This window comes from Lontra canadensis, unplaced genomic scaffold, assembly GCF_010015895.1.
Source record: "Lontra canadensis isolate GAN:19392208 unplaced genomic scaffold, GSC_riverotter_1.0 scaffold13, whole genome shotgun sequence".
In the NCBI taxonomy this organism is placed as follows: domain Eukaryota; kingdom Metazoa; phylum Chordata; class Mammalia; order Carnivora; family Mustelidae; genus Lontra; species Lontra canadensis.
In genome coordinates this window covers 10,431,555-10,455,381 of record NW_022631007.1, presented here as the reverse complement: position 1 = coordinate 10,455,381, position 23,827 = coordinate 10,431,555, and the positions used below count along the sequence as shown (strand labels likewise).

The window sequence follows — 23,827 nt, the reverse complement described above, 5'->3', positions numbered from 1 at the left end:
GTTCAGGCTTCACATCAATCTGAATCACAAATAATATAACTTTCAAGGTAAGAATCAACAAGTATTGACTCTTATGAAGACTCTAAAGTTACTATTATGTGAAGGTTTGTAGTTTTACTAGTGTTCATTTTCTATCAAGGAAATACAGAGCATGACCCATTTGGTTATCTGGAGACTATCAGTTTAGTTATCTGGAGGAGGGTAACTGGTAATTCATTATATTTCTTTAGACATAAGAATAAAAGTCTGAGGTATTGCACAGGGAATATATATTTGCTGATAAAATAAATAAAGGAATAATAAATGCCAATGTAGCTGCAAAAAAAGGAATAAAAATTAAAATTCATTTTTAAAGTAACATTGGTCCTCAAAATAGCTCCATGCATTCACGAGGTGTTATAAAACTGTAGGAGCCAAAGACTGGCTTTGTGTCCATGACTAAGGTCTTGCAACTGGCAGTCTTAACCTTCCTTTTCATGTTGGCAATTCCTAAGTGGCAGAAAGGTCTTGAAAGCCCTCCTCCTTATCTAAGCAGCACCAAAATTCAGAACTTGGTCAAAGTCTATTGATTTGCCAATAAACTGACTGCTGGGTCCCTTAGATTACCCAAATTGCTCCCCATCCTGTGAAGAGGTATTGGCCCTGGAAGCTACTACCCTAGGTAATCCTGCCTGGTGTCCTTGGCCTTGGAAGTTGCTCTATCCAGTTGCTCTATCCAGTTGCTCACATCCGTGTGATGCTGGGGACACAGAACATCTTGGCCCTGCGATAGAAACGGGCTGCTGACAGAAGGCCATTTTACTGTGTGGACAATCACAGGGGAGCCTATACTGTATCATGAACCTTACAAATATATATTACATCATACTGGTGTACCGGGAAGAAAATGTCCTTAAACAGCCACCAGAAGTACCGCAACCCATTCACCACCCCCTGCCTCACCCAAGATGAAAAGATTGGTCTTATCCTTGGCCATCGCCAGCCAGCTCCCCTAGGGAAGGGAGGAGGTTAAGGATCCCGGATGCTGACCTACAGGCCAGGCTGGGAGGTGAGGCCTGAACAGCAGCAATGAGTGGGAAGTGCCCCAGCCCGACCAGATCATTTCCTCAGCGACTCATTTGCAAACTGTGGTTATGACTGGTCCCCCACTGTAGGAGTCACAGCCTTAAGGGAAAAGGAGGAAGTAGCTGGCCTGATAGAAAGGATTCTTTTGGAATTTGGATGGTAGAGTGTTCTTATCAAAGGACACAGAGTACAAAAGACACTCCTGATGTCTTTTAGTCGGTTCCCACAGAAAGATAAGGTCTTCACGAGTGATGTCCCCATGGCAGGACGGGAAGCAGGAATGCAGGCCTGATCAGATGAATGCAGACAGCTCTGATAGGAAGAACTCCGAGCAGAGTAGAATTTAAAGGGGACATAGTAAAAAGTATAAATGGAATTAGAATTTTTCCCCCAAATCCTTTGTGATTTCCATCTATAGTTCCTGTCAGGACCACTAACTGACAGAGTGAGAGGTATGCTTTTATGAGCTGCACTGAGAATTTTCTAGAGCAGAGGTCAGTCAGCAAGCTTTCTGTAAAGGACCAGATAGGAAACGTTTTTAGACTTTGCCGGCCATATGGTCTCTGTAGCAACCGTTCAAATCTGTTATCCTCTGAAACATAATATGTAAATATGTAAATAAATGAATGTATCTGGGTTCCAACAAATATTTACAAAAATAGGGAGCTGGATCTGGCCCATGAGCTACAGTCTGCCAAACCCTGCTCCAGAGTTTTAAATCTGAAATTTCAATTTCAGATGGAACTGTCCATATCCCAGGTTGATACAAAGCAGCCAAAACTGCCTGTTGATCAAGATTTCATTGCTCATGCCCCCTCTGCGACCCCCCTGCTCCCGAAACAGGCCTGTGCTGTCCCCAGGAGCACAACAGCTACTGGGCCTTCCTCTGGTTGAGATGATTCTAAGTGTCAAAAATAGACTCCAAATGTAAAATACAGCACCGCTAAGAGGTAGAGACCTCTTCAAAACTCCATATATTCCACTTTGGTATCCCTATTCACAGGCAGGTGGGCAGGTGCCCTGTGTGGACCACTGAACTCCTTCCTTTCCACAAAAATCTTGACCATGGAGAAATGTATTTTCCTCTCATAGGTCTAGGGCCCATACCAGCATATCTCCCTTTCCCCCAAAGACAAGTTTCAAACACAGGGTGAAGAGAAGTAAACCACGTAGAATAATCAGTCATACCTTGAGTGACTGTCTTTTTGTCACATAATTTTCTGAATGAAGTAACTTCTCGTATTCACTGAAGAACTAAAAGACAAGAAGGCACGTATCAGGTGAGTTATATTTTTAAAGATTGAAAGAGAACATTATAAAGCTTGAGCACAAACTTTTTTTTTTTTTTTTTAAAGATTTTACTTATTTGCGAGAGAGTGAGAGGGGCAGCACGAGCAGGAGAAGGAGAAGCAGATTCCCTGATGAGCAGGAAGCCTGATGTGGGGCTCGATCCCAGGACCCTAAGACTGTGACTTGAGCTGAAGGCAGATGCTTAACTAAGTAGCCACGTAGGTGCCCTTGAGCATGAACTTTTTTTTTTTTTTAAATTTTACTTATTTATCTGACAGAGATCCCAAGTAGGCAGAAAGGCAGACAGAGAGAGAGGAGGAAGCAGGCTCCCTGCTGAGCAGAGAGCCTGACGTAGGGCTCAATCCCAGAACCCCAGGATCATGACCTGAGCCAGAAGCAGAGGTTTTAACCCACTGAGCCACCCAGGCACCCCGAGCACGAACTTCTAACACCACAAAGGCCACCAGCTGCCCTTCTGTCTCACACAGCCCTCCCCAGTGGTGCTCAGAGTTCCTTAGGGGCTCCTGAGGATGACCTCCAGGAGTAGGGTTCCTGGGACTGACCCTTGCCCAGTGCTAGACTAGCCAGGCCCATATGGCTTAAATCTCATCTTCTTCTGTCATCCAAACTCCGTATGCACAAAACATAACTCCTACCCTCCAACTGTTTCTCAAGGTAGAGTCAGCTCTCATTTCTTGGGGTGTTAGAAAATTTCTGTATTTTACAGTTCAGTGAGCCTGAAGCACAACTACAGAGAAAAGCTACCTGTTCTTCCAGTGTATCAAGCAAAAAGAGAAAATAATTGAAAAACAGAGTAGGAGAAATTCAGCACTGTCAAATAGGTAGGTGTCCCTAGAGTAGTTGGGACTTGGGCTCAATCTCGACTAAGGGCAGCAATTTCATTTAGAAAAGGGGAGGAGGGAAGTGTTCTTCAGAGATAAAAAGGGAAGGACACCGCATGAGTGAAGATTGGAGAATGCACAATGTGACATACTTAGGAAGTGACACATGTCTACTGCATTTATAAAACGGGAAGTGACATGTGTCCACTGCATTTATAAAACGAACAAGCACAGCGTCACCAGCTGGATAAGGAGCAGAAGCCCATCAAAGCAGGAGGTAGGACATGGAGACGAGGGACACACAGAGGCCAAGGCCACACCTGCTGCAACTGTTTGTGCCTATGCTTTCCCATGGGTCTGTATACAGCAGGCCCTAGCAAACTGCCACTCTTGGGCCAGATCAAGCCTGCCACCTGCTTTTATACAGTTTTGCTGGAACACAGCCGTGCTCATCGACGTACTGCAAATGAGTCTGTTTGTGTATTGTTTATGGCTGCTTTCTCAGCACCACAGACAGGAGAGGAGAGGGAGGGGAGAGGGGAGAGATTGAGACTGCATGGCCAGGAAGCCTCGAATATTTACTCCCTGGCCCATTACAGGAAAGGTTTTCTGACCCTTGCTTTTAGAGCTAACCCAGAACCTATGCTTCTCTCTAGGCAGAGGTGGGATGGAGACCTCTGCAGAGAAGGATGTTAACCCACACTTCTGCTCAAAGGATCATCAAACCAACGATCCAAACAACTGGATCTGCCTTCAGTCAGTGACATAGAATATGTTCCCCTCAAGTTCTTGACAGAAAATGCAGGTTAAGATGGTCTGTGGCCCAGTTCTTCTGATAAGCGGAAGCACAAGAGACTGTCCGGCCGGAGGACTAGCTGAAGAGTGCCCGTGCAGTCCACGCCACCCCCCCACCGCTCCCCTGGGGTAAGCGACTCTATTTCCTGGGTTAGGAACCAGGGCGAGGACAGGCACTGCTGTGGCTCCTCCAAGATCTGCTCTCAGGGAACTAACCACACTTCAGTTCGGCATCTCAGTCATCCTGAGGGCTGCGTCCACTGCATGCCACTCTGACCCATTCCTCTGACCCAATGGGAGAAATGTGTTTTGTTTTACAGGTGCTGTGATTTTTTAATGGCTTCTGTTTCCCTCTATCCTTCTGGTTATTAGGAAGCTCAGGGCCCAGGTGTGCGGTACTTCCGGTGACATAGTCTTATGTAATCACACCCCTGGCCGCTCGCTCGCCTTTTCGATCCCTCAGATCTGACCTCACCGTCTACACACTTCTGTCAGCTGCCTCCCAGAAATTCTCCTCAAATCCTGTTAACCAATGTCATCCATTACTAACATGTAGGAAACTATTTTACTACAAAACTAAACCAATGTCACTGTTAGTTTGTGCCTTCGGTGGGCTTTAAGCTAAGACACCAGTGTGCTCAGTCAGAGAATCCCTGAGACCTGGCAGCAACACGAACAACCCACCGATGTTTACTAGCTGCTCACTGAGTTCCAGCTGCTGCCATCATGCCCACGACACACACGTTCTAGGTCCTCATAGCAGCCCATGACAACAGAGACGCTGCTATTACAAGCCTTCTTATTGGGCTGAGGATTCTGAGGGCAGAGGGTGAATGAAGGCAGCCACCCAAGGTGGGGCTGGAACTTACAGCCAGACTCTTGGCAGCCTGGTGCCGAAGCCCATGCTTCTAACTGCTGTAGAAAGGCCCCCATTTTGAACCAACACACATGCAAAGAAACATACCATGTCCAAATGGAAAATTAAAAAAACCAGGCGACCAGCAATGTTTAAGCCACTCGTAAGGCCTTCTATGAGGGACTCCCTATGTACTGAGCATTGCATGATGGATGTTACTGAGCGGGAGGGAGAGAGGAGCATGCATGAGTTCAAAAGCGCAGATTCTGCCTCCGAGCATCTTACAATTTAGTTGAACAGCAAAGTGAATAATGAACAGATGAACATAATGTGCCTAGGATTTCAAAAGTTCAAATGACCAGTGGAAGAATGGAAAGTTAAGCCAGATCTCATGGGTTAGATGGGAATTATAAATGGGCTGTTACTATCCCAGCTTCTCTAAGCAGACACATCCAGTTGTGGACAGCACGGCATTAAGCTAGTCTAGCATTAGGAGGCGCTCGTGGGTGTGGTGGGGAGCAGAGCCCGGGCACTGTGGCCTGAGGGCTGCTGTGCAGATCTAGAGCACTCAGGATTGTTGATGAACTTCCAGTTCAGTACCCGGCAGTGTAACATGGGCTCAAACCAGAAGGAACCCTACTGCTGGGCTAGTCCACTGTCCTCACTTTAAAAGGAGGACGGACGTCTGAGTCCCCCAGGGGTAACGGCCTTGGTCATGGCCACAAGAAGGCAGCAGCAGAGCCCTCTAGGCTAGTGCTCTTCTCACTCTCGTGGTCACGCCCCTTCCTTCCCTCTCCTAGAAGCAACAGGAATGTCAGCAACTGATGGAAATGAAGGGAGAGTTAAGTCTTATAATAATTTTTTTATCTTAATTGTATATTGTCATTTGGCAACAAAGCACTTTTACTTCCTTCCCTAAAGCAAGAAAAGATGCAAAGGGTACTGTGTCAATCAAAAAGATAAAATTCTACTCCTGACCAAGTTAAGACTATTACCTCAATTCAGTAGAGAAATGATGATAGCACCATATAAAACCGTTATAAACATATGCAAAATAAGTATCTGGCATAAAAATCTAACTTAAGTCTTTCATTTCTGGTACAAGACTTACAATTCATTAGAGAGAGAGAGAGAGAGCGCGAGAGAGCGCATGCGCATGTGTGTGAGGAGGGCAAAGGGAGAGAGACAGAGAATCTTAAGCAGGCTCTACAGGCAGCACGGCCAGAACCTGATATGGGGCTTGATCTTATGAACCTGAGATCATAACCTGAGATGAAATCAAGAGTCATATGCCTTTTCTTTTTTTTTTTTTTTTTAATATTTTATTTATTTATTTGACAGAGAAAGACAGCGAGAGAGGGAACACAAGCAGGGAGAGTAGGAGAGGGAAAAGGGGCTTCCCACTGAGCAGGGAACCTGATATGGGGCTCAATCTCAGGATCCTGGGATCACGACCTAAGCTGAAGGCAGATGCTTAACGACTGAGCCACCCAGGTGCCCCAAGAGTCATATGCTTTAACTGACTGGACCACCCAGATGCTCCCAAACTTATAATTTTAAGGTACTAGTTCATATACTTACTTTATCATAATGTTGTTCCAAAAATTCTGCACTGAGCAATTTATGTCTTGTAAGTAAATCCTAGAGAAAGAAAAGACGCAATTTTACAGTTGTTCTGCATTCAAATTCTTTAGAAAAGAGAATCCTAAAACATGCCACGCCACTTTACCTGATAAAAACTGTTGTTAAAAATCACTATACTTAAAAACATTTGAACATGAATTATATTCAAAATGCTGATTCTAGGTAAAAGTGAATCAAATCATTAATAATTTAAAACTGTAATGATTGTGATTGGTCACAGGTCTACAAATCTTAGAAGGAAAAGTTTAAAAACAAACAAATTCAAAGAAATACAAATTCAAACAAAGGGAATAAAGCAATAAAGTGAAATAAAAGTAAATGATTGTGGTTAAAATGTCAAATAGGATACTGTTCCTGGTGGAGAAAGGAAATTTCTTTCATTAGAGAAAGTTGGAGGATCCATTCTCTTCCTCCTAAATTCTGTTACATTCAGTTTCATATCTAACGCAATCTTTTTCTCAGGGACAGAATTTTAAAAAACCCCACCACCTTATAAACATCAGCTCCTAAGTAAGCAGACTAAGGCTGCAAAAATGTAGTATCAAACCTCAGAATGTCTCAGAGTCCAATTACGCGTGACTACAAACTACAGCTTATGCCTCACCCATATGGCCCTCACAGGATGCAACTCAAGGGTCATTCATTCAGAAAATATCTACTATGTGCCAGGTAAAGTTCTGGGTGCTGGGGCTACAAAGATAAAAAGATGTGGTTCCTGCCTTTAAGGACTTGGAAGTTAGCAATGAACTAGCCTTGGTCTCACCAGGTGGGAAGAGAATGGAACATGTGACAGCAGAAACAGTCAGTCACTACTTGGTGAATTACTGAATTGAAGACAATTCCTTTAGAGCCACCCATTGGAGAGCTTAGTGCCAATAATCCCTGTTCTCCAAACCAACTCTCCTTGTTTTCTTAGCTGTTGATGTTTGAGTGGCCCAGGTCACGATGAACTAGTGTTTCCTGAAGTACGTCCAAGTGTAAGGCCAGTCCTGAGAAATGCTCTAGGAAATGCTCCATGGTCAAACACGTGTGGAAAGCACTACAACTCTTGCATCCTCGTGGGGATCTGGCAGGTCTCGAGTGATCCTGCAGGGAGCTCTTTTGTTGTCTACTATGTGACTGCCCTTCCCTAAAAGGGACTCCTCACACAGGCTTTCCCCTCAGCCCAGCTAACTACCACCTCCGAACCTTGCTCCCACATCGCTGCGGTAGAGAAATCTTCCAGACTGGTCACCAGTACCGAAGCATGGACAGAGTTGTCTTTACGTCTGTGGGATTATCTGATTACCATCTCTCTCATGCTAGACTTTATGTTCTAAATATATAACAGTCATGTCTATTTTACTAATCTTTGAATCCCCAGCACCCATGCAATGCCCAGCACATAGTAAGAGCTTAATATTTGATAAATGAATGAACCAACAAAAGCAGGGTACAGTTTTGGGAAAATATTACATCAAGCAATCTTCAAAGTATGCTTTCAAGAAGGCTTCTAACCACCCCAAAGATTTACAGGTGTTCAAACTGCTGGATAGGGTATGTACTGTATGCCCAGGAAAGACCTAATTTTTTTCCAAATTCCCTTTGGGGATTAAATCGATAAAATTAGAAAACCTGATGTTTGAGCAGCCTCAAGAAGCTGGAAAAGAAATGCCATAAAGCTTCCCCAAATGGGGCAGGAGGTGGCGGGGGCAGGGAGGGAAAGGAGAATTTGTATTATCTTAGCATACTGGCCCGCAGGAGTCAGTTATCCGGGAGGGAGGTACACAAGACCTCGAATATATCAAGGATGCTTGTTAAAGGCCTTCCTCCTCCAAGCTACTGTCCTCTGTTTATGGCGGTCCTCCCTGCGCAGGAGCCTCAAGGGCAAGGGTTTGTCTCGTTCACTGTCGAGCCTCAGCACCTAACAAAACAGTACCTGACACAGGGCTGGCGCTCAGGCTTGAGGTGTGAGCTGAATGAACAAATGAATTAGCCGATTAAGGGATTAGTGTGTCAGGATTCCTGCAAAAGTAAGTGTCATTTCCACTTTTTCTGTGGTTAAATCATCCTGGAGACCAATATAAGGAAGTACAGCAAAAGGAACCCAGTGTTTGTGGTTTTGCCATAATCTGACAGAAGAAAATGCCCAAGGCAGGGGTCTTAAAGACAGTGGCTCTCAACTGGGGTTGATATTAGGGACAGGTAGTAGAAAATATTGCTCTGGAAAGCAAAAGTCCTAAATACGTGGTACAACAGATTTTTATTGAAGTTCTGAGTAAGGAAAGTACTCTGAAGGATAGGTCTCAAATAGAAGCAAGAGCCTCACAGCTGGGTCGGACAGGAAAAGGGGGACTCAAACATCTCGCCATCTGGGGAAGATTCTATCACCATCTGGTTTCAAGACACCAGGAAACTCAGGAAACTACTGTCAGTTTGGGAATCAAATCTCACAGCCTTGGGGTCGGAGACTGAAGGGGAGCTCTGAGACTGCTGAAGTAGGAGCCAAACTCCAACTCAGCACAGGATGAAAGCTCCTTGTCAAGACAGGACATACCAGGGCCTAGATAGGAGTGACACATCTGTAGGAAAGGGGCAACTGCTGAGAGCCAGCTGCGAAGAAGGTGGATTCTAAGCAGGGAAAAGAGGTGGGGACTTGGGCAGAGCCTCTACCTACTGAGAGATGAGAAGGAACCTCAGCCTCGGGGCTAGAGCCAAGAGCTCTGCTGAGTTCAAACCACAGCGGGGGACAGAACTCAACAGAGAAGACAAAGGGGAAAGGTCATGCAGTCAGTGGTCAGCAACCTGCAGAATTTCCAGAATGCCATGTACTCCCAGACCAGGAGGTGCTGGGTCTGCTAGCAGTGGGGGGAAGGAGCGGGATCTCTGATTTCTTCCCTATCTAAGTTCTAGTATACCCCAGGCCCTGGCAGGACTGGGAGGAAGGCAGGGGTCATCTCCCGAGCCCAGCAGAATGAGCAGCCAACTTTTAGGGTATGCTGAATTTGAAAAGATTCTTAAAAGCTAGTAAGTTGGGGCCTCAAACACCATGTGGCAAAGATGGCCCTGGGGTCCCTGAGGTAATGCCACTGATCCCAGGGCTCGATTTCACAGAGCCCTGGCAAATTGTGTGGCTCGTTTCCCTCCTTGGTGCTTGACCATGTCCCAAGACAAAAGACTCAATTCTCCCAACTGTGTGGTTCTCCTTTGGAGGTCTTAAGGGTTAGAAAGTTCTCCCTCCGCTGGAGTCAAACCTATCCCCTGGTTATTTCCAGAAACTGCCAGAGCCTACAGAAATAGGTTCAACCCACTTTCTACAGGTCGCCACCTCACATACATGTGGTGCTCTCACAGCAAGTCCCTACCGAGTCTTCTCTTCTCCAGGCTAAATACGTCCAAGTTCCTTTAACCACTCCTCACATGACAGGTTCTGAGTCCCCCTCACCATCTACTGTCTTCTGAAAGTCATCTATTTGTCTATGTGTCTCTTAAAGTGTAGTGCCTGGAACGGAGCACATTTATGTGTTGTTACCTTAATGGCTTATAGTGGGGTGAGACCATCGTCAGCTCCTTAGGTCAGACACTATGTGGTCGCATGTAGCTCTGGGGCAGCAGCATCACACTGTTTAATGTTACAGGACAGATTCAGAATTTTGTTTCCTCAGAGTGGGCTCTGGAAGCAGACTGCCTGGGTTCAAATTCTGGCTTCCCCATTTATAGCCTGACTTCACCCAATATTTCTAGACTCCAGTTTCCTTATCTGTAAAGGAGATGGTTGAGTTGGATATGAAATTGCCTACATTTTAGTAACTATTACACTTAGAAAGTATTATACTGAGTATTAACTGTATTATTATGTCTTATTCCCATATCCTTTAGAGTTGGAACTCCTTCCCCTTGAGGAACTCCGAAGACCTCAGTCATCATCCTGTCCTGTTATGGCCTCTGCAGATGGCTGTGAAGCCTTATTCTAGGATCACCACTGTCTGCTATCTCTCCCTTCACAGCTATCACCTCATATTTGATAACAAGGCCTCCTCACCCTTTATCTAAGTCATTAACAATGTTCAGCTGGGCTGAGACAAAGCCCAGTGAAAAGCCACAAGAAATTTCTCTCCGGGGTGATGGCAAATCCGTTCTCTAGCACCTTATGGATAGGGCATTCATTTAGATGTAAATCACTACGCTGAAACTTTAGCTCCTTTCTTTTCATCGATTCCATAAAAACAAATCTCTATGATTATTCAATATCCAGTATATCCTTATGGTCATAAAGGGATAATTCTAACAGTTACTATTTTCTGCACACACATTGTGTGGAGGCACAATAACCTTGACATACTAGTATTATTACCTCCAATTTAACAGATTAAGAGCTTGAGATTAAATCCACAGCAGAGCTGGGAATGAACCCAGGCAGCCACACACTCTTATCCCTTCAGCTACTGGCAACTATGAGATTAATAGGACTGAACTTACTCTTCGTGAATCCATGCTGGCTGTGGGTACATGGTTTCCTTTCCAAAATGCTCAGAAATCATCCTTTAGAAATACTTTCTAGAAACTTACACAGGTATAACATCAAGCTCCAAGCTCCACCAGCCTCTCTGGGGAATCTACCTTCTTTTACTCTGGAAAAATTGGAAATATATTTGTTGGCCTTCTGATGCCCCCTCCCCATCTCCTTAAGTCCTCAAAAAAGAAAACACGAACAACATTTGGCCACTGATTTACTATCTTAGTACATATTAATTCAAGCTGCAAATCGTGGACACATTTAGAGCAGGTGGTTTGATTTTTTTTTTTAATTTATTTTTTAAGTAACCTCTGTACCCAACATGGGGCTCGAACTCACGACCCCGAAATCAAGAGTCACATACTCTTCCGACTGAGCCAGTCAGGTGCTTCTGGAGCAGGTAGTTTTAATTTCCTTTTGAGACTCAGCACCTGTTCCACAGACTCTAAACTCAGGTTTATGGATGAGCTGCATTTGTCTGACAGTTTTTTTGTGCAGGGTGCATTTTCTGGAGACATGGGTCTGGTCATATTCTTCAAGGATGGTGCAAGCCATAGATCTAGCCTCCTTTTTCCATGACACGAACAGTCTCTCAAAGAGGACACGAGCAAATGAGGAGAGGAGAGTCCTCTGGCAGGAAGTGTGAGACTGTCCCTGTGCTGACCCGGGTTCCTTCTAGGAAGGGTTGGGAGGGAAGGTCTGCCTGACAGCTCTGGGTCGCTTGCTCTCTCCCATGCTGTCTTGGTTTGGACTCTCCTTGATTTGGTTTCTTGGGAGAGCTCTCTGTTCAGGGGCCTCTTGAAAGGGCTCCTCCCTTGCCGTGTGGTCAGGAGCAGCTGAGACACACAGGCCAGGGCAGCTTCTCAGTGTGCCTCTTCCACAGTCCACTCCTGGCATCCTGCACTGTGCTAGAAAACTTCCCTTCCTCAGTAGACCTACCTGCCAGGCGCTGCCCAGTCTCTCCCTCTCTGGCTAACGTGAACTGACAGGGCGGCTTTCCCCACAGGGATTCCCAGGTGAGAATGTAACTCTAAGCAGCAGCCCTAACTGAGGGCTGATCATGAAATTATCGGCAAGGCCAACGAAGACAGTTAGAGACTGCGCCTAACCCGCCGGCCTGTGTAAACAAGGCTCTCTCACCCGTGGGCCAGCTGTGCTGCCCGCGCCCTCTTGGGTCAGGCACTGATGTGCACTCCTCTGCTCTCCCCCCACCTGCCTCTCCCACAGTGGTCGCCCTCAGCTCGTGGCTTGCTTTCTGCACAGATCTCTTCCCAACACATAGGGTTACCATACCTCTCTCCGAAACAGGCCTGCTGCTTTTGAATGGGGTATCCCCTTCCACCGATATATCCTAAGTATGAGTCCTAGCCCCAAAATGCAGGGACACAAAAGAAATCACATTTGTGGCTCTGTTATAAAACCGAATTCGAATTCATTTTGTTTTGTACATTGACATAAAAATATCTAAGATCTTACCTAAGGCTTCTGATATCCTCTTTAATGGTTTCCGGGAAATGAATCCTTGGGCACCTCTTACACTATTACCTTATTCTCGTTCCATGAGAAACCCTAAGGGCCAGCTCCCCAGGTTTTCATCCTGTTTTAGGAGTTCACTCACAGTGAGGGACAAATTTTACCCAGGAACCAAGGTGTGTGCTCATTATCTCAAGGGTTCTTTATCGTCATAAAACCGAACCCTCACAAGAAAAGTGGCTACTTCTCACTAAAACAGTGTGCATGGTTTCTGAGCAAAGTAGTCTGTGGGTTACTATATTAAATTCTGATTAAAGTAGCAGTAAATATTCACTTAGGAGGGCAGACATTTTATATAATGGAATGTAACATCTAAAAGCTTTACTTTCATTGTGAAGGACGCTAATAAACATTGCTGCTTTGTGTAAACAGCACAGAACCTTGCAATGCACAACAAAAATGCACGCGTTGTACAGTGGTATCGTATCAGATGTGTATTTAGTTTATACATACATACAACAGGGAGATGAGGTATACAGGAAAGAGAGGCTACAGAGTCATTTGGATAGTGCAGGTGATTCTGCTCTCTTTCCCCCAAGCATTTGACAAATAAGCTTTGGCATGAGCATGAGATGAGAGCTCAGCCCATTGTTCCCTTGGGGCTGTCCACAACGTGGAAATCTCTGTCCTGATTGTGGTTCTAGTACTTGAAGACGTGCCTATTCCAAATTAGCATGGCCCTGAACAGAAGACTACTACTTTGTCTGGTGTTTAACCAAAGAAACTACTATAGTGTGTTCCAACACAGGGGAAAAACCTGTTTGTTAGACGTTCATGTATCAATACACCACACCTAATGGGTAATTTAACAGAAAAGTATAATTTTGATCACACCAACCACACTTAGAGAGCTTACAGTCGAACTCATCCACCCCTTGTAAGCGGTGACTCCACCGCATACACCGAAGTCACACAGACTCACAGAAAACACATCTTCTCCCTTCCCGCTAGAGGGCAGCCGCGTATAGACTTGGAGCTTAGAGATTCAGGGAAAAAACAGCAAACCAGTTAATCAGACTTACAAGTGTATTTAGAATTCTATAGTTTTATGTTACCTTGAATGTGGCAAATGCATCGGACGCTATGTCAAATGTTGACATTTCGACATATCTGAAGAAATCATAAAATTGTTCTGACCACAAAATGATTTTTGCGAGTGGCTCATGTCTGATGCATTCTCTCAACATTATTCCACAGTTTAGAGCTATTTCTGGAGATTCATACCTACAAAAAGAAAACAAACCATGACTGCGGTTTTCAAACTCCTCTAACACGGGACAGTTTCAGATGTGCCCTAATTAAGTGACCAGAGCAGGTTACCGCTCAGGGGAAGTTATTCCAGAGGGCACGCACGCACTAGCTGGTGACGAACGCTTCAAACCAAAGAAAAATAACGATAAATAAATAATAAATGTCATATTTTAGCTAAAAGATTAGAGAAGTATTTAGGGTCACACCTCCAAATAGGGGTAAGATTTACGTGTGGTGCTCTTGAGACTTCAGAAAAGCCAAAAGCTGAACCAAAAACCATTATGAAACAAAATGGTTTCTCTAATTCCTAGTATCCAAAATAGCATTTTGATATCCAAAACAGCATTTTGATATCCAAAACAGTGTATCAAATATATAGCATTTGTACTTCATTGTTTCAATATAGTAGTTAAAACAGAACCTTTAAGACTCTTGGTAACGTGAACCCTACAAAGTTGAAAGCTTGATCTGAGGAGGGCACAGTCTGCTTGTCAAGGAGAGCCTGGAGGACCCCCGCCCCCCGGTGGGTGCTGGGGATACCCCGACATCAGTCACGCACACACGGTTGTGTCTCACCTCGATCAGGAAGGAGCCCCATTTTCCTCTCAGCTGCGCTGCCCAGTCCCTTCTGATGGGGGTCCAGCCTCGCGGACAGCCCCTGGCCCCTCCACTGCCTTTTGGACTGCATGCACTGGCTTCGTGTCTTTCCCACATACCGGCTCCTCAACCCTCCTGCACTGGTTGCATTTCCCAATGTTCTACTTGCAAAAGACCTCTTCCTGGCTAAAAGAAACTTTTCCCATAATGTAAGTTCTACACCCTACTTAGTGTCCCCACACTGCCAACCTTTGCATCTCTGTCTTTGAAAAAGGAAAAGAAAAAGCTCTCTCAGTTCTCCTTTCTGCCCCTCAGACCGTTCCTATTTCTTGCCTGGCTGAGGGCCTACCTCCGTGGCTGCCAGTCTACCAGTGATTGCCTGTACACTTTCATGGATCCCACCATGACTCCACAATTCCCCTACTCAGGTTTGCTTCTGAACTCTAGTTAGGCATTTTCTCTGGTTGCCTCTCCCTTTTCTCTGAAGTTGCCTCTGGACAACTTCAGTTAAAAGTCTACCAGAAGCACTACATATCTAAATTCAAATCTCATCTCCCTCAGCAAAACAGCCGCCCTCCCCTGCTTCCTCATTTTTATAACCTGGTGCCACGATTTTGTTTCAGATACCCAGGTCTAAAACAGGTCTTCCAGAACTTTCTCATCTGATAATGTAAGTGTTCTATACCTGTGCTGTTCACTGTGGTAGTTATTGCTAGTCACATGTGGCTAGTGAGCCCTTGAAATTTGGCTAGCTTGACTGAGGGACTGAATTCTAAATGTTACTTAATTTAAATTGATTTAAAGCAAAACGATGGAGTGTGTTTAGGAGGTACCGCACTGGACAGAACAGTTCATACCTTTCCCCTTTCAGCACATCCAAACCTTCCCATCTTTGGTGTCGCCACCACCCATCCTTTTGAATAAGACTTCTCTGAAATATTTTAGTTTCATTTCTTTTCATCCATCCCCACTGTTGCATTAACTCTCCCCTAGAGAAAGGCGGGAGCTCCCTGACCAGTAGTATCTTTGTTTAAGCTGTGTCTAACCCATTTACCCAATACACTAGGGTATCAATAGCATTTCCAGTTCAGGAGTTCCAAATGATTTCTACTTGCTAATCAAGTAAAGACAAATTTCTGGGCTTAATGCCCAGGCTTCCCCTCATCAGATCTGTTCCTAGCGTACAATGTCCTCTCCCACTCTGCCATCAAGCACTCACTCCTATTTCCTTATTGCTGCCCATCACTATGTTCATTCCTATCCCTGGACCCAATCTCTTTTTTCCTAACTATGCAAATTCCAAACCTTTGGAACTCCGATCATTAGTCTCACCTCTTGTACCAACCCTTGCGCCTCAATGACTAAACACTTCCTCCCCTGAAATCCTAAAATACTACTCATTCTCTAGCACTGGTATCCCTCTGTCATACAAAGGTTCATCATGGAGCTTCAAGAAGATCCAAATGACTCTTCTGTATCACATGTGGCCCAGCAACTAGAATGCTGACCAGAGCTTTGGTCCTGAAAATGTCTGCTCACAAAATGGCTGATCGTACCATTCACCTTCACTGACCTTAATTTAATAATCAGGAGACTAGAAAGACAAGAGTAAGACAGTTTGGTACAACAAATCGGGCAGGTTTTGATGGTGGTTTGTCAAGCTTGTCTTAAATGATTAAGCCATAAACCATTGAGTACAGGGCAGACAGTTATGCTGCACAGCCTGTTAGCACTAGGGAGGAAAACACATCAACGTCAAGTCACCAGAGGAAAAACTACTGCCTCCAGATGCCTTTGAACGCTAGCAACAAGATTACGTTCAAGCACACACGGACACCAGCAGCAGAAGTCTCTCCCTGATGTCGAACAACAAAGTACTTCCAGCCTATGCAGGTGGTCACGTTGCATGCAAACGGTCTCAACTCACGAACTAAGGTACAGAAATCTTAAACGGGAGCTTGCAAGGTTCCTTGAGGAAATGGCTGTTTCCATGTCTGGGACAGGAACCCGTACAAAATGAGCAAGGGACATCTTGTGCCAGAAAACATGAAGCAGTCAAAGACTAATAGGGTCTTGCCAAAAGGACATGAGTACCAACTTGAAGGAGCTTCCCAATGGCCCAATGATGACACAATGTGGATATAAAAATCTGGACATAATGACTGCAATGGACTGAAATACATCAAATATATGGAAACTCCCCCTACCCCCAGACTTGAGTTTATAATGACTAGTTCACCAATTTAAAAGAACAGAGGACAAAGAAACACACTAAATGAAACCACAGGGATGCAAAATCCAAAATATGTCATTTTTCTATAGAACAAATGACCCAGTTGCTTCAACAGGTAAATGGTATTAAAAAAAAGAAAGAAAGAAAGAAAGAAAAGAGAAGGCATAAGAGTCATATGAACCAAATTCAGTTTGTGGACCTTGCTTGGAACTGGATTTAAACAAACTAACTGAAAAATGGAGCTTTGTGGGTGAAAATCCAGGACATCTGAACACTGAGTATAAGATAACATTGGGTTTGTATGTGGTATCATGACTATGGTAAAAAACAAATCCTCGGACGTTTATGTCTAAAATCCTAGGGATGCGTACTGAAATACTGCTGTGTGTAAGGAGGGAGAGGAGGAGGCAAGGGTTACAAGTAAGAGTGACAGGAGGTTAGTGACAGGCAGAGTTGGGGAAGGGGTAGGAAAAGGCTGGTTATTTTCTTCCCTCCAGCTTTCTGCACATTTTCTGCTCTAAAGGCTAAAAAGGGGAGACCAATACCAGCTGCATTTTCTAGGCTTCTCCCCGTTCACTGAGTTTTCTGCTCTGGCCCGCTCACATGAGAGCTTTCAATTCTCCTTTAAATTGTACCTTAAAATTCTCACTTTACATAATGTTTAACAATATTTATATCATACCTCTGGCTACTTTCAAGTGAAAATATACGCAAACTAATTTACAGATTTTAATAACCATTGCTTTCTATGGAAAAGGAAATACTCGGTTTAAAAATACACAAAGGCATCTGGAAGGTGCTCTAAGAACACCAAATTTTCAAACTACTCACTATGTGTTTACACATGCAACTCTGGATTGGTAACAACAAAAAATTAGATGCCAAAAGTTTTGTATGGCAACATCTGAAGAAGCAACATAGATATTTAGAAATAGAAAGAAGGAAATAGAATGCTGGCATCAAACACATGCACTGACTCACGCTCTGTCTAAACAAGTCTGAACTTGGGGGAAGTGTTAAACCGCAGAGATATGAATCAGAGGGAGGCAAGCTATAAAGCGAGGGGTAGGAGAGCAAGCTGATTCACGCCAGCACTGATGCCAGTAAAATGCTCGTCCGCCAATTTAATAGAACAGCACCAATGCTGGGACAAACAGATGCACAACAGACCCAGAGCTGGCAAACAACTCTTGTGCGAAACACAGGGGGTGACCTTGCCAATCAGGGAGGCTCACTCCTGAGGGAGAAGAGGATTTGTTTTCTTTTGTTTTGAAGTTTTCAGGCTTTTTTGGTTTTTGTTTGTTTGCTGATAGTAACACACTACCATAAATGCCTGCTTATCAGCCCAGTCATTCGTTCCAAGAAGATGCAAGGTGAGTTACCAACTAAGTGGGTTAGTGAGTGGACACACACAGGTAAAAAGCAAAGGGCAGACTTCGTAAACATGTCCTTTGTTGACACAACACAGATAAGCTATACAGCACCTGAGCTCTACTTCTCGGGCAGCTCTACTGCCTCACTGTGTGCAGGTCTGTCCAAAGACGTCTTGAAACACATCATTTAACTGATAGTTCAGAAAACCTTTTAAAATCTAAGGACTAGAGGTAAGACCAAAGAAGACTTTTTTCCTTCAGTTGTATAGGATTTGAGAATTTAAGGGCTCATGATTCACCTACCTTTTAACTCCCATATGGGAGTTTAGCTCATTGGCTGAATTTTAAGGAGGGAAATGTGTTAAGATGTATGGAAAAATAAACTGATTGAACTACAGAGAAAATACTACCCCACATTTACCATCTTGTCTTTGCCCAAGACCATCTTTCCTTTTTATTTTTCAACTGAGAACATAAATTTTGTTACATTGTACATACCCTTTCAATAACATGAACAAAATATTCTGTTGAGTGCAGATGTATTCAACAGTAGGAGTTCTTGTACCAATTTGTCTTCTGAGAATATTGTTGAAAATTTGAGCCACGTCTTTTTTGCCCTATTAGGAATACAATCATTAAAATGTTTACCCGACTAACCGCCAAAGAGCCCATCCACCCTCCCAAGTAAACTCAAATTAATGCATTGCATATTTGTATGACTGAATATCTGACTTTAAAATGTTCACAGATATTAAATTTTTGTATTTATTTATAATTCCAAATTCTACGTTTTAGTAGTACACTGTTTTTAACATGAGCAATTTATGTTCACAAAGTGAAATCTTACTGCGTATAATTTCAACCATTTCTAGCCCTTCGGATCATGTGGACTCAGATATGAAAAATAAAACCCTGCTATATGCTTACAGTGTTCAGGTATCTGATTCCCACCCATATGGAACAAGCAGCCTCAAATAAAATGCTCGTGTTGTAAACAATACATATAATTTCCTTTTTACAGTGATATAAGGAAGAGAAGCTGCCTTCTGCTAGTATAATAAAACTGAAAGAATGCTGTAAACAGCTGAGCTTTCATGGCAAGTAGACACATCCCCCTATTAAACTAGGCCTACTTCAGAGAGATTTTATATAGATTAATAATGAAGGCTCTAAGTACCACAAGATGCAGCAGCTCAGAGATCAGAACTATAAAACCATCCTGTACCAAACAAAATAGAAGGACTTTACTGCTATACAGTGAACCTTATAATCAGAAAACTGCACAAGAAATTAACACACGAAAACAAACCCCGGAGATTTTTCAGAATGGCCACCTGGTACGACGCTGACAAGCCTGCAGGAGAGTAAGTGAAATGAGAGCTTTCCAGCGCCAGAGACCATCCTGGGCCCTGTGCTAGGTCAGGAGAAGCAATGGCAATCTCTAAGAACACACATCAAGGGCACACACTGCTCTTAAATTTGAGTCTCAAATGAGTATTAAATTCAGTGTCCAGGTCAGGGAATGAGATGGGTGGACAAAGCAGAAGGAACACTGCATTCCCAACTTTGCAGAGGAAACAGAAATTGCTTTTGGTGGAATTTGATACACTATTAAAAATACATGATATCATCTATATACATGGGAAGTAACTTTATCATCTGTTCTACAGAAGTAAATTTTTATTGTCCTTTAGTATGAAAATTATATTCAAGTAACCTATGAACCACACCCTCCCACTGCTCTCCCAAGTTGGATCTGATTACCTGTCTGCAATCCTCTCCCCTGGTTTTTGAAGCACCTGGACAGACAGTAAACTGATCACTCAGGACGATAAACCCTGGGCTTAAAACAAGGCACACCCATGACAAAGACTCAGAGGAACCTGCTCATACCCATGCTAGAGCCCTTCATTACCATAGAGACTTCTCAGACTACCTTTCAGACTGGAATCAAGGACCATTACTGTCACTGTTAAATTCACTGAACATCTGACGTGGCACGATTCAGCTGTATGAGCTCAGGCAGTGATATCAAACGCCTCCCAGGGCCAGGCAGGAGCCACAGCTGGGTGAAGCAGGCCCTGAGACAGAAAAGCAAGCTGCTGTGTGCAGCACACCCCAGTATGCCACGGGGTGGGAGCTGCTCCGTTCCAGCTGAGGCCAGGTAGGCTTTGCAGGCTCAATGTTGCCAGAGTCAAAATTTTCAAGAGAAGCCAGAAATTCTAGTCTTCTTTAGATTGTTGACTCCTTGAGAACCCAAGGCCAGTGAATTACGTAAAGCAGCAGCTCTTTGTTAAATATAATATAAACAAAAGGACACAACGAATACCTAAGAAACTTCACACACAGTGTGGGGAGAGAGGAGGCGGTCCTGCACCCCTGCCCGGCTCCACTCATGGGGCAGGCAGCCGGCGCCCGCTCACACGGCAGGAACCCTGCTGCCAAAAGCCTGATGGAATCTTGGGGTCTTTCAAAGGAGAGAACACACGGAAAAGGACCAGGAGGAAGGTAGCGCGCTTGCAAGGGAAGAAAGCGGCTTCTCACCTCAAAGTCAATGAGCTGTAGGTCGGCCACCAGCGTGCCCAGGAGCCCGCTGTTATACAGCTCCTGTGCCAGCTGCGCTACGGCCTCTGTCTGAGGCTCCTTCTCGTTCGTGCCGTACAGGATCTCCTTCATGGCGACAAGATTTTTGGAAACTTCTTCGGTGGCCTGATGTGGGGGAGAGGAGAAAAACAACTCCTTTAAAAAACCATGTATGGCATCCATCCATTTGTTACATACCTTCTCTCCATATGATATCACCAAAACTCCGTAAGAGACACTCGGGCGGGCCGCGGGCCCTCGGGAGCTGAGCACATGCGTGTGTGCACACATGTGAGGACCGACACACGTGTGGCAGAGGGAAGGCCAGCAGAGTGACAACAGGTACGCTGTGTGTTAGGATGGCAGGAGCAGAACAGAGAGAGAAGGTTCAGTTCTGCCTCCCGTGGGAGGGAAAGGACATGGAAGAGGCCGCCGGGCTGGCCCTGAGAACGGAGAGCCACTGACGAGCGAGAACGAGGGAAGAGGAGACTGAGGGAAAGGAATGGCATGCGGTGGGGATGAGTGAGGAGAGAAGCACAGAGTCTGTCTGAGGAAAGCGTGGCGGGAACAAGGGAATGACAGCAGAAGGCGGCTTTGGATGCCGAACTAAAATGTTAGCAATAAATAATCACCAAAGAGCTTCCACTTCCGGCTAAGAGAGGAACAAGAGCCCGTTCTACCTTCCCCCATAAAAAAGATGAAAAGATAGGGGAATTTATTACATGAAACACTACATTTAAAACACTGAACTTCAGACAGCACAGGACAGTGACCCTCACGAGAAGGGGAATAAATGAGAAACTCACAATTGCCCCAGCTTGCCGTCTGGAGAGCTTCCAGGCCACTGCTCAGGGAGGGGGAAGGCAGGCACAACAGGTGGTCTCCAGGCCCCACGGAGACAGCTGGGAATCCGCAAGGCAGAATACCAGAGCGGAGAGAAGTGTGCAAAGACACACCCCAAATCAGGGAGCAGCCTGCCCCTCTCTGATCTTCTCCAGAAAACCTCCTCTCAGCCTCCGTAACTATTCCTTTAAGAAAGGTAGGGCTAATGTTCCAGTCCCACTTAGGATGGAAAGATGTAGAAGACACTAGATCACGACTTCCCTATAAATGTCACAAACGTTAACGTACCCTGAGGCTACCATTAAGAATTTTTGCAATTAAATCATATAATTCATTTGAAGCCAGGTCTTTGAGTGACCCTGCAATGAAGGCTTCAACTCCTCCCACTATTTAATTTAACCTCATTAACAGCCCATTGTTCAACACTGTGGAGGTTATTTCTGGATTCTGAAGGACATCCAACATACCAGCTATCACTCTCATATCTGCATTACCTGCAAATTTGATAAGTATGCCTCCCACGGCCTCAATCATTAACCAAAACACCGAAAAAGAGATAACTCTGAACAGAACCTACCATTATGACTTTGAATCATCATGCTCTTTTCATGAACGATCTACTCATAATCTTTGGGCATGGTCACTCAGCCACTTACATATAAACCTATTTCCAAATCATATTCAAAAGGTTTTTTTTTTTTAAATAGATTTTATTTATTTATCTGACAGAGAGACAGTGAGAGAGGAAACACAAGCAAGGGGAGAGTTGGAGAAGCAGGCTTCCTGGTGAGCAGGGAGCCTGATGTGGGGCTCGACCCCAGAACCCTGGGATCATGACCTGAGTTGAAGGCAGATGCCCAACAACTGAGCCACCCAGGTGCCCCTCAAAAGGCTTTCTGTTAAACACCTGGATAAAATAACACTTGACCCTTGAACAACAAGGGTCTGAACTGTGCTAGTCCACTTATACACCCATTTATTTTTATAGGACAGTACTAGAAATGTATTTGCTCTTCCTTATAATTTTCTTTCTTTTTTTTAAGATTTTAATTTATTTATTTGACAGAGAAAGAGAGATCACAAGTAGGCAGAGAGGCAGGCAGGGGGGTGGGGGAGTAGGCTCCCTGCTGAGCAGAGAGCCTGATGCGAGGATCGACCCCAGGACCCTGAGATCATGACCTGAATTGAAGGCAGAGGCTTAGCCCACTGAGCCACCCAGGTGCCCCTGCTCTTCCTTATGATTTTCTTAGTAACATTTTCTTTCCTCTCTCTGACTTCATGGTAAGAATACAGTATACAATACATGTAACATACAAAATGTGGTGACTGCTGATGTTACCGGTGGGGCTTACAGTCAGCAGCAGGCTACCAGTAGTTAAGTTCTGGGGGAGTTGAAAGTTTTATGTGGATTTCTGACTGTGTGGGGAATCTGTGCCCTCTACCCCTGTGTTGTTCGAGGGTCAGCTATATACTATTTCTTCCATATTTCTTGAATATAAGACAATGAAATTAAGTTAATTTGCTATGACCTTTTCCCTAAGCCTATGCTGATTTCTGATGACTAGGATTTTCTTTTCGAGATGTTTAAGATGATCCTAGCAATCCCACGCAGAACTTCTTCAGTATCAGTGGTCCGCAGAATCTTTACCTTCTCCAGTCAGCTGTTACTGCCTGATTCTGTGAATGCCTTAGGTTTCTGATAGCAGCTCATCATCTCACAAACCAAGTTTAAGTACCCCAAAATGTGCTTTTGAGGGACAAATATATAAAATCATTTATCAACAGAAAATGTTCTCTTACAAACTAATTACATGGGTTATTTCTGTAATTTCATTTTATTCATCTTTATTCCTAAGCTATTTTCTCTGACAGGGAAGAACCTGGCATTTAGTGCATTTCCTGTGTGTGTTATCTGCTGATTTAACACCAGTGACCCTAAGTAGTAGGCCCAGCCCCCTGTGCATCTCTGACTAGATCACACTTTTGAGGCTCTCGGCAACCTTTCATATGCCTCAGCTTACAGGTACTCTTCTTTGAAATCATGATATGATTTTAGATTTGAATTCAGACCACACTCTATGCTCTGACAGTAAAAGACGAATAAGAAGGGAGGAAGGTGATAGCTAAAAGGTAGGAGGTTTCTTTTTGAAGTGATGAAATGTTCTAAAATTGACTGTGATTACGGTTGCACATTATCTGTGAATAAACTAAAAACCACTGAAATGTACACTTTAAATGGGTGAATGGTATATATGAGTTATCTCAATAAAGCTATTAAAAAAAGGGGAGAAGCCAGGAAATAGAAACAACTTATGGTATTTCTTAGATGAAAGGCAACCTGGACCCACGTCTAAAGCCCTCTTCTTCCCACTGAGAAGATGGTACTGTCACCTGTATTACAGGCTGAGGAGGGGTGGGACATCAAAG

The 23,827-nt window shown here is 44.3% G+C and overlaps 1 protein-coding gene across 1 annotated transcript in view; it reads right to left on the bottom strand.

Moving 5' to 3' along the window:
- Positions 1-23,827, bottom strand: part of CAB39 (calcium binding protein 39) — an 82,712-nt gene that overhangs the window by 3,113 nt on the left and 55,772 nt on the right. The window contains exons 3-7 of the mRNA XM_032857463.1: positions 20,519-20,683; positions 18,473-18,591; positions 13,576-13,744; positions 6,430-6,489; positions 2,254-2,319 (exon numbers count right to left, since the gene is read on the bottom strand). Coding sequence (XP_032713354.1) covers positions 2,254-2,319; positions 6,430-6,489; positions 13,576-13,744; positions 18,473-18,591; positions 20,519-20,683 — 579 coding nt within the window. The remainder of the gene's footprint in view (positions 1-2,253; positions 2,320-6,429; positions 6,490-13,575; positions 13,745-18,472; positions 18,592-20,518; positions 20,684-23,827) is intronic.